At 45.3% G+C, this 18,716-nt stretch overlaps 1 protein-coding gene across 1 annotated transcript in view; it reads left to right on the plus strand.

Annotated features, from left to right (window-relative positions):
• The window catches only part of cntn3a.1 (contactin 3a, tandem duplicate 1), a 91,000-nt gene that overhangs the window by 47,542 nt on the left and 24,742 nt on the right, over positions 1-18,716 (plus strand). Inside the window, exons 5-9 of the mRNA XM_083641497.1 lie at positions 1,552-1,755; positions 2,323-2,425; positions 2,906-3,090; positions 7,841-7,980; positions 15,783-15,912. Of these exons, the coding sequence (XP_083497623.1) occupies positions 1,552-1,755; positions 2,323-2,425; positions 2,906-3,090; positions 7,841-7,980; positions 15,783-15,912 (762 nt within the window). The remainder of the gene's footprint in view (positions 1-1,551; positions 1,756-2,322; positions 2,426-2,905; positions 3,091-7,840; positions 7,981-15,782; positions 15,913-18,716) is intronic.

Here is an 18,716-nt window from a genome sequence, read left to right on the forward strand (position 1 = left end):
TTAGCAACCCTCTTTAGTGGCTGTGTTCCCGTTTATGTTGCCTTGCACCTTTGGAAGATATTGTTTCAGAAACGGACATTAAAAATATATAACCTTGTCAGGATGAGAGCTGGCGATGTATTATTTATGGTGCGAGGGAGATATCACAGCTGTGTGTTTCTCCATGTCTGTTGGGTGGCTCTAGTCGAGAAGTTCTGGTCGCTACAATTCACAGATGCCAAGATGGAGTTCATAGCGAGGGTACCCACAACCGATACACTTTGAAATTCAAATGCAATTCTTCCTATAAGCCGATGTGGTCAGAAGCAGAATTTCATTGTGCAAAATGTGTGCACAGGTTGTTAGCAGGATGTGAAAGCAACAGGCCCGATGTTTGCACAGGATCCCATATGTTGTAATGTTTATTTATATAATGTTTATTTAAAATGTTCGCGAGTGGAAAATCAGCGCGCGGCGGGGACAAGATTGGCAGGAAAACAACGAGATGGGCGCGATTGCATCTTGTATGTGGGCCAAGTTTCCATCTCGCGTAGCGCGATTGTATGATTACAAGGTCGGCATGTCCTCTGCATGACTTGTCAAAACCACTTAAAAAGCACTTAGCCTGTAGTTGGGAAAACATGAGCATCCCCATGTTTTGGAGATACTATGTCACATTGTGATCTGCAAGCTTGGCAGTAATATGTCAAAGCCCACACACACACACACATCCTCTGTCCCCCCCAAAGACTGGCGGTTGAAGAACACTGAGTCAGTAGATGAGTGTACAACTCGCATCTCTCAATTATTCCCTGTACTGTACTGTACTGTCGAGTCATCGCTTAGACAAGTTTTTACCAACGGCCAAGATTGCTTCTGGGACAGGGATGCAATATGGTCCAGAGCAATCTATCCTTGTGTCAATATGTCAAAACACCATCATTTCTTTTTATAATGTTGCTGATAGTTAGGGCAACGCCACTGACTGTTTGATACAGTACTGGGGGAGTCTTTTTCACAAGCTTGTTTTCATGGATGATGAATAGCAAGACTAGGTGGTAGTGTACCCTACTGAATAGCATGATCCAGAATACATTGGTTTTAGTGGGAATTATAGCGTTTTTTATGCTACAACTGCAGCTTAGGCTTGATTTAGGGTCCTCTGCCGCTATATGACAACCACAAAGGGAGATGAACAGCGTTACGCTGGTTGGTGTTTTGATTATGTGCAACCTCTCTTTTTGTATTTCTTGTATAAATTCACATAAAGCAATCATGAACCTCACCAAGAGGTCCAAAAATAAATACAGTAAAAAAATAAGTCAAAAATAAAAGCAATAAATCAATAAAAAAGAAGGAATAAAGATGTATAATCAACACAGCAGAACTTCAAAACAGAACCTCAGAAAAGGACCAAGATTCCTGGTGGATGTAAAAAAAAAAAATAGAGGTTCAGGCACTAGAAAACCCCTTCATATTGCATATATTGCATAGGCCATAAATATCGTAGGGGCCTTCGACTTGTGGGTGGCCAATGCGTCCTACATCCAGTGTCCCTCTGTGTGTTCTCAGAGCTCACCTTCACGTGGATCTTCAACGAGTACCCATCGTTTGTCATCCAGGACACGCGGCGCTTCGTGTCCCAAAAGACAGGCAACCTCTACATCGCCAAAGTGGAGCCTTCTGATGTGGGCAACTACACCTGCGTGGTCACCAACACCGTCACCAAGAGCAGCGTTCAAGGTCCACCGACTCCTCTAGTGCTGCGGGTCGACGGTAGGCTTCTGAATCCTCTTCCTCTACATACTAGTTTCATAGGCTTTAGACTGAAGGCCCAAGTCTAAATGTAGATGAACAAGTCAAATCAAGTCCATGTCATTAATTTCGAGTCTAAATGATAAATACATGCACTCATTCCATACAAATTCAGAAAACAGAATTTAAATGCAATCATCTGGTGGAATAAATGTAATCACTTTGAATCTTAAGTAATTATTACACAAAGACACAAGATGTTAGAAACCTTTTCAAGTCATCAAAGTAAAGTAGTCAAAGTCAAATCCCAAATCACCCGTCAAGTCTTCTCTTCATGCGTCAAGTCAAGTCTCAAGTCTTCTTTTCGTGCATCAAGTCAAGTCTCAAACATGACGTGGATACACCAACAGTTCAAAGAGAGAATAGAGTGCAGATGCAGAGTTACTCAGCTCATCCTGTAACGAACACATTCATGACCTGAATCTGACTTTTACCTTTGCTTTCCAGTCACCTTTGCAGGCCTTGAACTGAAAAAGGTGCCTTCAAACATGCGTAGCATTCATGATGTGTTTGGTGCTGTAACTCCAGGTGTGATGGGAGAATACGAGCCAAAGATCGAAGTGCAGTTTCCTGACATCGTTCCCGTCGCTAAGAGTTCCACTGTCAAGCTGGAATGCTTTGCACTTGGAAAGTAAGTCTCACAGTGTATTATTATATCATGGTCCTAACAGTGTATTATTATATCATGGTCCTAACAGTATATCATGGTCCTATTATTATTTATTTTTTTATTATTATTATTATCATCATTATTATTATTATGTTTATTATTATTATTATTATTATTATTATTATTATTATTATTATTATGTTTATTATATTGTATTAGTAAATGGTCCTAACTGCACCATTTGTCATGTCTGTTAATGTAAGCTGCATTTTAATGCTTGAAGATCCTGTGAAGTGATTTCAAAGGCAGAACTCTTCTTTCTTGTACTGTACCCCATCTTTATACAGTATGTGTACATTAAATAAGCCAATTAACTGTGCAGATCAATCAGTCTCCACTGAAAAAAGCATTTTGTCTTAGGCTATAGGCTAAATCCCCAGATGAAACAAGCTATTCGTATTCCTATCACGGCCTTGCTGTTTGTTATGTGTGTGCTTTTAGCCCGGTGCCGACCATCAGCTGGAGAAGAGTGGACGGAGCATCTTTTGGCAGGAAGGTGGACATACATAAAGCCAGCGGAGTCTTAGACATCCCCTACTTCCAGCAGGAGGACGCAGGAATATATGAATGTGTGGCTGAGAACAGCAGAGGAAGAAACTCGGTCAAAGGGAAGCTGTCTTTCTACGGTGGGTAGCACGATGGTTTCACTCACTTTGATCTCACACACACCGCGCTTCACCCATCATTTGTCTTTGGAAGGTAAAAAAATATATCAAATGGCTTCGACCTGTCAGCACATCATGTAGATTCATGGGTTTTTTACCAAATCGTATAGCCATTGATTCATAGCCCTCAGATTTATTTCAGGGGGGGAAAACCTTAAATCTTCACAGCTACCAAGCATAAAGTGGAAAATCTCGCCTTATAAAAGTCTAGTTTGGAGCGGGGCGAATCTCGTTCCCTCTGACAGAAGTCATATTTGTTGTCATGCATTCTGTAGCTTTTATTAGGATCCGTATATAACTGCATCATATCGTGGAATGCGGTTGTAAATTAAACTATTACCAATAGTTCATTCGTGACAAGCCCTTTATTGTGCCTGGGGACAGCATGAGGCTGGAGTGCACACAGATTTATACCAGCCCTCAGGGAGAGCCTGGTGATTTCCCCCCACCAACACTGCTGTTATGGTCCATTTTCTCACAAAGCTTTTAATGGCTCTTGATGAAGGGTTTTTACCCTTTCTCTCTCCATTATTCCACTGTTTATGCATTGATGGTGTCTGCCCACCAGGCCCTGTAGGGATGGGCCCGATTGAAATCATCAAATCCAGATTTTTCTCTCCTCGGAAAGGAGGATGCCTTTGATATGATAATAAAGTTGGATTTCCCCCCCCCGGCACCTGTTGGTAGGATGAATCACTCACTGTACCTGTAGGTACAGTAGGCTAAGGTGAATCACTCACCTGTACCTGTAGATAGGCTAAGGATAGAGACGTGCCTGTCCAAAGAGCAGTGCAGCATCACTCACAGTACCTGTAGGTAGGCTAAGGTGAATCACTCACAGTACCTGTAGGTAGGCTAAGGTGAATCACTCACAGTACCTGTAGGTAGGCTAAGGGTAGAGACGTGCCTGTCCAAAGAGCAGTGCAGCATCACTCACAGTACCTGTAGGTAGGCTAAGGTGAATCACTCACAGTACCTGTAGGTAGGCTAAGGATAGAGACGTGCCTGTCCAAAGAGCAGTGCAGCATCACTCACAGTACCTGTAGGTAGACTAAGGTGAATCACTCACAGTACCTGTAGGTAGACTAAGGTGAATCACTCACAGTACCTGTAGGTAGGCTAAGGTGAATCACTCACAGTACCTGTAGGTAGACTAAGGTGAATCACTCACAGTACCTGTAGGTAGACTAAGGTGAATCACTCACAGTACCTGTAGGTAGGCTAAGGTGAATCACTCACAGTACCTGTAGGTAGACTAAGGTGAATCACTCACAGTACCTGTAGGTAGGCTAAGGTGAATCACTCACAGTACCTGTAGGTAGGCTAAGGTGAATCACTCACAGTACCTGTAGGTAGGCTAAGATGAATCATTCACAGTACCTGTAGGTAGGCTAAGATGAATCACTCACAGTACCTGTAGGTAGGCTAAGATGAATCACTCACAGTACCTGTAGGTAGGCTAAGGTGAATCACTCACAGTACCTGTAGGTAGGCTAAGGTGAATCACTCACAGTACCTGTAGGTAGGCTAAGGTGAATCACTCACAGTACCTGTAGGTAGGCTAAGATGAATCACTCACAGTACCTGTAGGTAGGCTAAGGTGAATCACTCACAGTACCTGTAGGTAGGCTAAGGTGAATCACTCACAGTACCTGTAGGTAGGCTAAGGTGAATCACTCACAGTACCTGTAGGTAGGCTAAGATGAATCATTCACAGTACCTGTAGGTAGGCTAAGATGAATCACTCACAGTACCTGTAGGTAGGCTAAGGTGAATCACTCACAGTACCTGTAGGTAGGCTAAGGTGAATCACTCACAGTACCTGTAGGTAGGCTAAGGGTAGAGACGTGCCTGTCCAAAGAGCAGTGCAGCATCACTCACAGTACCTGTAGGTAGGCTAAGGGTAGAGACGTGCCTGTCCAAAGAGCAGTGCAGCATCACTCACAGTACCTGTAGGTAGGCTAAGGGTAGAGATGTGCCTGTCCAAAGAGCAGCATCGCAGTCATGGACCTTGACGGCCTACAGGCTGTAGAACAAAAGTACGTGGAGTGATGTCATCACTTTGTAAACAAAGATCGTGACTTTTCAACCTTTTCCGTCTCAAACGGGGATTAGCGATCGCCTCCTTGGCGCTAAGTCGCGTGGCCCCTCCACCTTTCCCCTGTAGGGCGGCGTGTGCGAGTCGTGTTTCTCCTTGTAAGCCTTAAAGTCCTGTCTTTTCTCAAAGCCCCGGCAGACTGGCTGGACGCCAGGTGATAAAAATCTGTAATCTCATTTTAAACTGCCACAGACGGGAGCTTGTGGGACATCCATCAACTCTGTGGACGAATAGGAGAATCAATAGGGGATGTGGTGGTGTGCGTGACACCTAACCAATGCTGGCACAGGAACAATAAGGGGTGGCCTCTCCTTCCATTTCCTACTTAATTGCCCTTCCCTGCCACCAGGGGATTTATGAAATTAGATCATGGTTTTCGCAGTCGAACGCATGAATTGACCCGAAGAAGATCAGATTGACTTGGTAAAGACGCCGCTGGCTTGCGTCACGTCTTCCCTTTCCATTACTGTATCTCATCGCCGGCCATCTCATTTGTCATATTTGGTGGCTGCTTGTCATGCGGTGTTTGTATTTGTAGTGATATATTTTCAATTGTGTATTGTTTTCTCCCTTCACTATGCATTTCTTACAGGATCTCCTTCCTGTGAAAGGAATTATAGAGAGGAGGCGGGCTTGTTTTTCCATAATAGAATATTATCTCCATTCTCTGTAAGGGGCTGCAGAGCCCTTTTTTTCTCGTTATAGGCTTTTAAATGTTAATTGAATGGGTCCGAATTTGTTCTAAGCCGTGCGAGGAACACACACTTCAGGCAATGCAATCAGCAAGACGCTGTTACAGAAGATAAGAAATACAGTACAAAGAGAAATAACATGAAACCCCAGTCTTTTTTTTGCAAAACAATGTTATTGTCTCTATATTTCTAAGCTTTTTTTTTTATAGCGTCTAAGATTCAGTATATGGACTTCTACAAGTTCACTACACAATAAGACATGCCACTATTCAGGATAGAACTAGATAGTCTACTCTGTCAACCCCCCCCCCCCCCCACCAAAAAAAAAAAAAAACACACATTTTTCATCTCCCTCATACTGTGTGTAGATCCTCACACCACAGCATGACTGACCTGCAGGTCTATTGATAATACTGTGATTTAGGCAGCACATTATTATTATTATTGCATTATTATAATGATACAGGCAAACAGAGAGAAGCACTCAACCAGCCCACTCGCCTTGACCCTGGCAGCACAGGCAGTATTTATGTGGCTGCATCAGAAAGGCCATAAATCTCCTGACAGTGTCGCCGGAGATAAGGTGCTAGTCATTATGTGACACCAGGACCACCGTCGTAAATACACCGCCATTTTCCACCTGCTGGATTTGGGATGACAAAAAGACCAGAGAGGAATATACCTTGTGATATATAAACCGCATGAGGACGGCACGGTGGCTCAGTGGTTAACACTGTTGCCTCACAGCAAGAAGGTCCCGGGTTCGAACCCCGGTCCGTCCCAGGTCCTTTCTGTGTGGAGTTTGCATGTTCTCCCCGTGTCCGTGTGGGTTTTCTCTGGGTGCTCCGGTTTCCTCCCACCATCAAAGAAAGACATGTATGTTAGGGTTAATACTCCTGTCAGTGCCCCTGGCCAAGGTACTGGCAAAAAGAACTGGAGTTGGTCCACGGGCGCTGCACAGTGGCTGCCCACTGCTCCTAGTTCTAGGAAGGTTCCTAGTAGAGGATGGGTCAAATGCAGAGGATGAATTTCCCCAAGGGGATAAATAAAGGATAACTTAACTTAACTCTTATCACTATAGTGAAATAGTGAAAATGTTCCATAATTTGGCTGAAATGTATAAAAGTAGGTCTAATTATCAAAATCAAAAGTAGACCTAATTATTGTAGCAACCTAAATTATTTCATAATTGTAAAATAGGCCTAGAGAAATAATTACCCCCCTGGTACTGGCTTATTCGGCTCTGCCACTCCGGCCCAAAGCTTGGATGGGCGGTTTGGGGGGGCTTAGAAGGCACTGTGGGTCAGGTTGTTGGGTTGGATTTTTGGGGTAGAGGGTGGGAGGGGAGGGGAAAATGATCACTCAACACAAATTCGTGCAACCTCTGTTACTGCATGTTTATGCTAACGTGTACATTGTTTTTTGTATATCTTATGAGTCCATGTATACACTGTTCTGTCTGCTTATACATCTTGTGAACACAAATAGTTAAAATAAAAATAATAATAAAATAAAATGGGGGAAAAAACAGAATTTGGAAAATAAAATAAACCGGAAACGAATTTCATATGGCCCTAAATGTATGTTACGTTCAGTAAATCATATTCTTGTAAAATATCTGCATGAGTGTGATCCTAGATAATCCATTAACGTATCTTTCAGCTTTTCATTTTACATGAGGCTAAATGGTTTCAACAGCTGCTATTGAATCTGTATGTGCTTTTACAGTTGTTTGCTATTGATATGTTTTTCACGTAGGGGTCAGGTTTGGGTTAATGGGAAGTGGATTGATCATTTGTGTGTTTGGATGCTTCATTAAGAACTAATTGCCCGCTTGGTCGGCTTCATTGATTCATTCTAAAACTGCAACCTGCTCATTCTGAAGCGCCGGTGTAACGTTGAGGTGTTCATTTCCTCACAGCTCCCCCCCACCTGACTGACAAGCCTCAGGATGCCCAGAAGCCCATCGACGACACCCTGGTGTGGGAGTGCAAGGCCAACGCCAAGCCCAAGCCCTCGTACCGCTGGCTGAAGAACGGAGAGCCTCTGGACCCCATGGAGGTCAGAACAGTTGGATCAAATAGTCAAATATTGGCTCCTTTAAACAAGCCCAGGAGTAGGATGGATCGTTCCGGCTTTGAAAACTTGAGGAGAAAGCAGTGCTTTCAATCCAAAGTATAATGGATATAGGAAGAAAGCTGCAAAGTTGCAAGGCTAGAATGACGTGCATTTATTTCAATGTGATTGAGAGTGTTGTACCTCTTTCTTTTCATTGAACAGAACGTCGTGTGGAGAGGTGGCTTGGATTGAATGCCAAGACAGTAGTAGACGATAAGAGAACAGTGGAAAAAAGAGCATGCTGTGATACTGGATATCAAGATTTGGGAATATGATTCAGTCATGCATGTTGATGACTGTTACTAATAATGAGAAGGTTTTTCAAAACATTTTTGAAAGTTACCTGGCTTAACTTGTATAACTCTTTGAAATACCCCCCAGGTCTTCTGTAGCAGTCTACTATCATTCACCGTGTGTTTGTTGGACTCATTTTAATTGTTCGCATTCAGAGGCTTGTACTTGGCAAGAACATGGCACTTTGAAATTGCTTCATTTGTTTTGGACTAAATTTGGCATCGAAAGTGTGTGCGTCTGTGTAGGTGTGTGTGTGTGTGTGTGTGTGTGTGTGTGTGTGTGTGTGTGTGTGTGTGTGTGTGTGTGCGTCTGTGTAGGTGTGTGCGTCTGTGTAGGTGTGTGTGTGTGTAGGTGTGTGTGTGAGTGTGTTCGCGCGCATGTGTGTGCGTGCATAATACGCATGTGTGTTGGAGGTGTGTTTTGCAAAGCAGCCAAAGTGATGCCATTTTCTGCCTGTCATCACCCAGGGACTCTCTTATAAACTGATGCTCAATCTATCCTTTCTGCCACTCTCAATTTTACCATTAAGTCTCGTCTCTCCGGGGAAGCTGAAACACGCCTTATCATCCAAAGTACATTTCACAATTCACATTGATGCTATTGTGCTTGTTTTGTGTTATTGTGTTGCTGGAGGGAGTGCTCTCTCTCTCTCTCTGCCTGAAGGAAATGGTGGACAGTGAATCACAGTCACTAGTTGGGTTTTCATCCAAAGGTATCGCAAATTCGAATTTTCAGAAAGTCGTCAAAAGAAAATGCCAAATAATGCGCGTTTCCATCTGCTGCTATTATGCGAATTATAGAGCTGTCAATCACCTCGTGTTTGAGGCTGTCTGAGCTGCTGATCAGCTGCTAGACCCGATATACAGCTATGTTAAACATGTCTAACGTTATTCATTTTCTTGAGTTTCTTGATGATCTACATGTAAACAAAGGTACCATAACGCAATTTCTGGATTACCAGGTGCGACTCGACAAGCATAACGTTATAATCCATGGAGCAGATAGTAAGTTAATACAATTTCATTCAATTTTAGAAGTGAGTCACCTTAAAGTTAATATCCCAGTCTTCTTCTGTTTACCATGGCGGGTATTGTGCTGTGTAGCCTATTCACCATGATTTACCGTGTGTAGCCCTATTGTGTGGAGGCTACACAGCGTGTCATGTTTTGCAGTGATCAAGGCAAACTGCGTGGTTTTTGAATGGAGAGACAAGGGAATATCGCTTAATCTGTTTCCACTGCAGCACTTATCGCATTTTCCTTTTATTGATACACCCGGCTTTTCCACCTCCCTCAAGTGTGAAAACTTTTTTGCGATATTTGGAGGCTTTCGTGAATTTTGCAGCGTTTCCACTCCGTTTTTTTATTCGCAAATTGAAATTTCGCATGAAAACAGGTGGATGGAAACCCGACTACTGTGTCGGTGTTGGGATTGCGACCTAAACTGGGTTGTCGTTGTTGTTGTCGTTGTTGTTGTTGTTGTTGTTGTTGTTGGCCATCTCTTCCAATGGAGCAGGTGGTGGTGGTAGTTTTATTCAACTTGGATTGAGGGCTGAGATAAGATGCTCAATCTGGGCTACTTTAGTTGAATCAAAATGCACGCCCAGTGTAGAAGGTACTGTTCTCCAAATGGTGCGTCGTCATGACAACACGGAGATACGTACGAGCAGCAAAGAACATTTCAGTGGTTAAGAATATGCGTCGTTGTTGTGAACGTCGTCATTGTCTTATTAGTTGGGTCATTTTGAACGGCTGACAAAAGGTCACTTCCTCTCTTTGCCACACATCCTTAACCGCACGAAACCCTGATCAGTCCACCTGTGCATCTCCGCTATTGATTTGTAAATAACACTGTAAAAAAATGCTTTGGCGGCTGGCCAAGGTAACATAATTCTCTGTACATGTGGCTATATTAATGAGGTGGGCTGTTACCATTTTCAAAATGCCACCGTCAAGCGCGCCAACAGTAAATCAATTTCTAAACCCAAAGGTCAGCGATGTAGAGAGAGAGAGAGAGGGAGAAGGAAAGGAAGGCCAAGGGGGCCATTTGTTATTCCTCATTAGAATGGATCAGTCCTCCTCTTCTCTCTCTCTCTCTCTCTCTCTCTCTCTCTCTCTCTCTTCCTCACTCTTTTCCTTCTCTCTCCCTCTCCCCTCCCTCATTTTGGGTCCCCTCCAAGGGAATTAAATGGCGTCGAGGAGGCCTGTCACTTCAAAATGTCACCCCGGTGAAACAAGGACCCACTCACGCACTTGCATTTTTCCACTCCACCGCCAGCTCCCCTTCAGTTACAGTAGATACATAAGTGTGTTTTGGAGGTGGTTGTTTTTTTTGCAGTCGACCTCCAAAATGGCAGACGTGACTTTTTGAGGAGTTGCTGTTGTTTCGGCGCACGATCGACGCACCCGCCGTTATCAGGAATGAGGATCATTGAGCATCCCGGTAGTGGTCACAGGTTCATGCAGGCACAAGTGGCCGTGTCTGCGGGTGGGAAGCCAGATTAAGGGTGCGTGTCCTGGTCGTTCGGGGGGCACCTGTTCAGGGGGGAGGGGAACTGGGGGGGGGGATAATGTGATGCTCCCACGCACTACGTTCAGCCGGTGAAACACTCCTCGCCGTCGGGTGAAAAGAAGCGGTTGGCGACTGCACATGTGTCGGAGGAAGCATGTGCTAGTCTACAACTCTTCCCAGATTGGCAGAGGGGGTGGAGCAACGACCGGGACAGCCTAGAAGAGAAATGGCCAACGGGGGGAATCCAAAAGAAAAGGGAAAGATACAAAATGGGATCATTGTAATCATCGGCGGTGCAGAAGGTGCATGATTAGCTTCTGCACATGGTGACTTGTATCAGTGCTGATATCAGAGAAGAGTCCAGCATCGTTAATGAGCTGCCATGAAGCAGACGAACACCACCATTTGTCTCCGGTGCTGAAAGAGCTGATGTTGGAGCCCGGCTGAGTCTCTGAGGGGTTCTAACTGGGCAGTGCCTACAGAAGAGCGTGGTGTGTGTGGCACCAGCCCATGCACTTACTTACACACATCTCTTTCATCTCCTTCATCCCCCGGGGCTCTGCTCTCTGTCACCTCACAAGGGACATCTATCATCTATTCACAGTCCCTCTCTTCCTCTCTGCCTCTCTCATCTCTGTGCCTTGAACACACACACACACACACACGCGCACACACACACACACGCGTGTGTGCGCACACACACACACACGCGCGCGCGTGCGCACACGCACACGCACACACACATCCACTCCCATCCCCAAAACTCAGGGACTTGTTGTGTTCCACTTGGAAAGTGCGCCCATCCACACCCAGGACCCCCTCTGGTGGTGGCTCCAGCACCAGGGTTAGCCGTTTGCCCATGGTCCTGTATGACTGGGCCCAGGCCAGCTGTTTGCCCATGGTCCTGTATGACTGGGCCCCAGGTCAGCTGCTTGCCCATGGTCCTGTATGACTGGGCCCAGGCCAGCTGTTTGCCCATGGTCCTGTATGACTGGGCCCCAGGCCAGCTGTTTGCCCATGGTCCTGTATGACTGGGCCCAGGTTAGCCGTTTGCCCATGGTCATGTATGACTATCACCTACTAGTATCCTCCGACCCAGGCACCCGTATACTTTTTATATATCTTTATGGGAGTCGTGCTTGCTAACTGTTTTTCCTTTTTCCCATGTATGACTGGGCCCAGGCCAGCCGTTTGCCCATGGTCCTGTATGACTGGTGGGCCCCATTTGAAAAGCCTGGCCAAGGTCAGTGACTGATGTGAAGAGACAGTCGTTGTGTTTTGAAGTGGCAGTGCTGTAATGATTGCAGACAACAGACAGAGTGGCGGGCGGACCCTCTGGACCCACTCTGTCAATGACATTAAAATGGCCGGCCGCACTCAATAGGGAGGCTGAAGGGCGAGAACAATGAGCGCCGCCACACTTAAACTGACACAACTATAAACAGGAAGTCAGCAGCGCTCCTCACAAAAGGTCAATAGGAGCGTTGGGAGAGGAAGAGCCTCCTTCAGTTTGTGCGATTGTTGCGTTGCGGTTGCGGTGTGTGTGTGTAGTACGCATATTCATCACGATGACATTTTGTTTCTAGCGAGAGACTATCACGCTGTACCAGGAACATTTGGAAGAGCAGGAAGATGGCGCGTGTCTCGCCTATCCCTGATGAATTCCACAGAGACTTGATTTCAACCAGCGTTTGATAATGTCTCAGTGCTCTGTTACCAGAGGGGGGCTACATCTCGTCACCACGGGCCTATTAGGAGCACCGAAAATTAGCAGTGTTTCAATTATCCACCTCCCCAGAGGAGAGAAAAGTGTGGCTAAAGCTTGAATTAGATCAGGCCATTCATCAGAACCAACACACAGTTGACATACAAGTACTTAAAATGTCCATATATAGCGCTAATTACCCACCTCAAAGCGCTTTTTAGTCCACCATCCTCACACATGATCACTTATTTGGTACCGCTAAGGCGCTAATTGGGCTGTTTGTGAATCTTTTCCTAATTAAGAACTTACCAATTTCTGACATAAAGTCAAAGGTCAGTGGAAAAACAGGGGGGGGGGGATGTCTGTTTGATTTGTGGTGAAGAAGTGCCAAGGTTGTTGGGAGGTGATTTCAGATGACTCAATAAATTAAATGCATAAATTTAAGAAAACAAAACAAAACAAAAAGATGGTAATAAATAAACAATACCATCTGGTCCACGAGCACAATATGGGCCAAGTGGGTGCACTTAAGATCACTTAGCACATTTTCACCTGTACAAATAGGCAGACAGGTGTGAAAGCATTGTTGGAATAATAAGGCTTGGCAACCATTTATTTTTTGCCTTATTCCAGTCTTATTAACCTGTGCATTGACCTACCTGTATGGACAAATATTGCAAGAAGACAATAACCCTCTGTAGCTGCCACAAACTACTTTGAAAATACACCCTAATACTGTTAATACTATACATACGAGTCTGAGAACACATTGTAAGTGGCACGTACACAAAGGGAATGTACCGTAAATTCCGGACTATAAGCCGCACCTTTTTTCCCGTTTTTTGGCCTTTTTTGGCCCCTGCGGCTTATATAACGGTGCGGCTTATCTATGGATTTTTTCCAAAAAAAAAAAAAAAAAATCTCTCTTTTTTAGCACTCTTTCTAACTATAAATCCTATATACTGTAACTATAATAAGTTTTAATTTCCTCTCTTGCCCTCTTTTCACCACACTGTATGACACTGTATGACACTGTGTGCACTGTAAAAAACAACACAGGTGGTGTTGTGTTATGTTGTTTTGTTGAAATGTTAATAAATGGGAGCTTCCTCAAACAGCCATCTCTTTCCCGACAATCCCCTCTGTGCATGAACCCTTACATATGGTAATTAAACATTAAAACACAAAAAAAAAAAAAAAAAAAAAAAAAAAAAAACATTAAAACACCCGCGGCTTATAGTCCGGTGCGGCTTATATAAGAAAAAAATAGTCAACTTTGCAGGTGCGGCTTATACACCGGTGCGGCTTATAGTCCGGAATTTACGGTACTCAAATTAAATACGTTTCTGCACTGTACTTCAGTGTTGAAGTGGTTTCTGTAAAATTATGCTTTGTTGTGTGTGAAACTGACCTGACCGGCAATTCCAGATCAACAATGAATTAATTGATGACATGTTCAGTTAGTTAGTTGGTTAGTTAGTTGGGTAGGTAGGTACAATAGACCCTTCTCACGGGGCCATTTTGTGTCGAAAAGGCAGGGTAAACACGGTACTGTGAGACAGTACAACGGTTACAGTAAAGCAGTACTCCGACATTTAGGTAGTTTGACCCATTGGTGTCTTTACCCAGTATGTGACGAGCATACAGTACAGTACAGTACAGTACAGTACTGTACTGTACAGTACAATACAGTACAGTACTTCCCAACCTTCCCACTTTTCCCAGGAGACATCAGATTTCCACTGCTCTCTCCCAGCGTTCTCCTGCAATATCATTTCTCATGATTTTCTCCCATATTTTGATCAAGTTTCAAAATGTCCCTATTTAATATATTTGTTAAAAATAACAACACAAAAATAGTCTAGGCACTATGATTAAGCTATCACTGCTAACAAAATACATTACGCCAAAAATATTGTCTCCATGGTTAGCAGCTGTCACATCTAACTATTCCAGTCTTCTCTGAAAATACTGTTTGGCAGACTAGACTACTTGTTTTTTGGCAGGAAGTCAATCAGAACAAACTCTTGTATCTATGAGAGTCTTTGATTTGGGAAAAACGGCATCTTACAGGTAAACTCAAGTAGTGACATGATCCAAAAGTGTTGTTAAACTATTAAAAAACTAATTTGTTCGGGAGCTGCTGTTGTTCCACACACACATGCATTATAGGTACTAGAAACAGAGCGCGCTCCTTTCTAGCCTACCATAGAGACACTGCATAACGCGTCATCATTCAGAAACCATGCCCAAGACGGGGCAAAACAGAAAGCCCCCCTCCAATCCTGGCGTTCTCCTATGTCGCGTGCATGGTTAGGTGTTTTAGAAAAAGATCGTATATACGGAAGATGAACACTCCAACTTACTTCCTTGACAGCTAGATCCACATTTTTCTTCTCGCCAATTCTCAATGGCTTCCTTGTTTTGCTCAGGAGTACAAAAAAACTTTAACTGGCGATTTTATTTACATTTGTTGTCTGCGCAGATTTTAACACAACAGCTTTTAGCTATGTTTAATTCAAGGAAAATGACGCTGGTGTGTGGAAATGAACGGAGCCTTTCCCCCGTGATGGGCGTGGCCTATTTCATGCAGTGTCTCTATGCCTCGTCCTCGTCCTTCCCCTCCTCCTCCTCCTCATCTATTTGTACCGTACCTCGTTGGTTTTTCAGCTCGTGCGCTACCCGGCCTCGCCCCCGCTACGTGGGCTCGCATACGCACCTCGCCCGCTGCCCGGCCTCGCCTGCTCAACTGTTGAGCGATTTTTAATATAAAAAAAATACAAACTTAGGGTAAAAGAAATTAAAAGATGCAGATGCAGTTTTTGTCACCAGAATGCAGGAAATAAAGTCTCGAGTCTGAATGGCAATATTGTTGAGGTCAGATGATTTGGGACATGACCAACCAACCAACAGGCCAAACTCCCAAAACAGTCCTGTAAGAAACATACAGAGGTCCTCAGCCACAGCAGAGAAGCTCCTGATGGGACGTGAACCTCCAGCAGTATTGGAGCATGTTTTTGTGCCAGGGGCAACCGCTGCACTGCCCCCTGCTGGCCCCCTGCTGACTGTTAACATTGTCTAAACCTGTAGAGATTAGTACTGCAGCTTCCTCGAGTGTGTCGTGTAATGTGTGTGTATGTGTGTGTGTGTGTGTGTGTGTGTGTGTGTGTGTGTGTGTGTGTGTGTGTGTGCGTGCGTGCACGCGTGTGTGTGTGTGTGTGTGTGTGTTTTGCAGGACAGAGTCCAGGTGAATAATGGCGTGCTGACCATCAGTAGCCTGAAGCTGGCGGACATCGGCATGTACCAGTGTGTGGCGGAGAACAAGCATGGGCGAATCTACAGCAACACTGAGCTCAGAGTCATCGGTAAGATTGAAATACAGCAAACACAGCTGTTCTTACGTCTGTATTAGCTATTCACAGCCAATGATGGGAATACCTATTGTTTCTGTCCACATTCTTATTCGTCTTATATGCTGATTGTAAATGGCTGTAGCTCGGTGTCGGATTGGTCAAACGTTTTCACATTTGGCAGACACATAACCCACCCCAGTAACCCGGTCTCCAAGCTGTTTGACCACATTTCGGCCACAGGGGGCGCTATAACGTGCAGCAAAACTTAAACGGTCCTCCCGGCCGCCTCGTTTGACCTAGACACTTGAAACTTGGGATGTAGGCGCCGTTTGCTATGCCGAACAAATTTCTAATTAGGTCTCATAAGGTCCGTCTGGGTAGATTGGCCGTCAATTTGTGGTTGTGGTGTAGAAGTGGTGGTTAGTTGGTTAGTGTTGTTAGTATAATGATTGCTAAACTATTAAATTATATGTTTTTTGTATTCAGGGAGACACCCTGGCCCGTGTTATGGCTATAAAATTTCATCTTGTTATTGAGTGCTAAGATCATAATTGTCTTAAAATGTGTGTGTGTGTGGGTGGGGGGGGGGGGGACTGCCATTGAGTTTGATGGTTTCACTTGTTTCTTGTTCTGGTTTCAAATCAATTTGTTTCAACAATTTTGTAGAATCAAGTGGCGTTTTCTTGATGCAGTAGTAGTGCAGTAATCTCTTATTCTGACTTGTTTCGAGATACCGACACTCATTTCAAGAAAGTTCACACTGCATCTGTGTGAGTGAGAGTGTGAGTGATCACCTCGCTGCCACATCGTTCTGTCTCTCTCTTGGTTTGAGAAAGAAAAGATCTGAAGGCTGAATATATGAGAGAGACTAAACGACTTCTTAAGATAAGATAGACATTTTTTTACAGTGTATCATCACAGCAACAAAATCACATCCTGTATCCCTCAGAGATTTGACGAGCCGGCGTTGTTGTTTTTTTCCTGGGTGACCCAGTAAAAAAGGAGGACTTTATTGCTCAAACTGACAGCTTGGAATCTCCAGGCTGGAGGTTTAATGGCAATATCTGTTGTCCTGTTGGGATTAGAGGAAGAGGTGGCATTTCACACTCGGTGTCAAGAAATAATTGTGAAGTACAATGTGTGCGTGCACGCAGGTTGTGTGTGTGCGCGTGTGCGTGCACACAGCTTGTGTGTGTGTGTGTGTGTGTGTGTGCGTGCACGCTTGTGGTGTGCGTGTGTGTGTGTGTGTGTGTGTGTGTGTGCGCATGTGTGTGTGTGTGTGTGGTGTGAGCGTGTGCGTGCACGCTTGTGGTGTGTGTGCGTGTGTGTGTGGGTGTGCGTGTGCGTGCACACAGCTTGTGTGCGTGCGTGCGTGTGCGTGTGCGTGCACACAGCTTGTGTGTGTGTGTGTGTGTGTGTGCGCGTGCGTGCATGTGTGTGTGCGTGTGCGTGCACACAGCTTGTGTGTGTGTGTGTGTGTGCGCGTGCGTGCGTGTGTGTGTGCGTGTGCGTGCACACAGCTTGTGTGTGTGTGCGTGTGTGTGTGTGTGCGTGAACACAGCTTGTGTGTGTGTGTGTGTGTGTGTGTGTGACTGTGCGTGTGTGTGTGTGTGTGTGTGTGTGCGTGCGTGCGCGTGCACACGTGCACAGGCCTGCGTGGGCAGGTGCTCAGCCCTGTCACTGGCACCAGGCGGCGTTGGCTTTGAAGAGCGTTGTGCTGAGTCGGGGTGCTGCTGCATACAGAGCAGCTCCAGACCATTAAGGCCTCGAGGAGCAGCAACAAAGCCTCCCTCTCCTTTTACATCCTCCCATTTGTGTTTGGGAGGCGGAGCCCCGCGGCTTCACTTCCTGATGCATAATGTCCTATCAAGGAAGAGAAAGTCACCCCTCTTCCAATGGAAATGTCTTTTTAAAGATCATGTCCAATGTCTGCTCCCTCACGGTGTGTATATGACTGCGATTGTCCATGTGTGTATGCACCTGAGACTGTGTGTGTGCGTGGGCGTGTTCTTGTACACGTGTGTGTTTGTGTGTGTGTGTGTGTGTGTGTGTGTATGTGTGTGTGTGTGTGTGTGTGTTGCACATATAAAAGGATGTTAGAGCTGACCTACCTAATGGATGGAATGACCTGCATGTTTTTAGGATGCTCCTTTGCTCTCTCTCTCCCTCAATAGCTCTAAAAAACCTCTAATTTCTCTCTCTCCCCTCTCTCTTTCATCTCTCTCTCCCCCTCTCTCTGCCCCTCTCTCCGCACCTCTCTCTTTCTCTCCCTCTCTCTCTCTACCTCTCTCTCTCCCTCTCTCTGCACCTCTCTCTTTCATCTCTCTCTGCCCCTCTCTCTCCGCCCCTCTCTCTCTCTCTCCCTCTCTCCGCCCCTCTCTCTCTCTCTCTCTCTCTCTCTCTGCCCCTCTCTCTACCTCTCTCTCTCTCTCTTTCCGCCCCTCTCCCTCTCCCTCTCTCTCCCCTCTCTCTGCCCCTCTCTCTCTCTCTCTCTCTCCGCCCCTCTCTCCTCTCTCTCTCTCCGCCCCTCTCCCTCTCTCTCTGCCCCTCTCTCTCTCTCCGCCCTCTCTCTGCCCCTCTCTCCACCTCTCTCTCTCTCTCTCCACCTCTCTCTCTCTCTCTCCACCCCTCTCTCTCTCTCTCTCTCTCTCTCTCTCTCCCTCTCTCTCCACCTCTCTCTCTCTCTCCGCCCCTCTCTCTCTCTCCCTCTCTCTGCCCCGCTCTCCCTCTCTCTCTCTCTCTCCGCCCCTCTCTCTCCTCTCTGACAGTAAATTGAACCTCATCTATCTCCTCTCTCCTTCTCCCCTCTGCCTCAC

This window comes from Poromitra crassiceps (genome assembly GCF_964638095.1).
Source record: "Poromitra crassiceps genome assembly, chromosome: 8".
NCBI lineage: Eukaryota > Metazoa > Chordata > Actinopteri > Beryciformes > Melamphaidae > Poromitra > Poromitra crassiceps.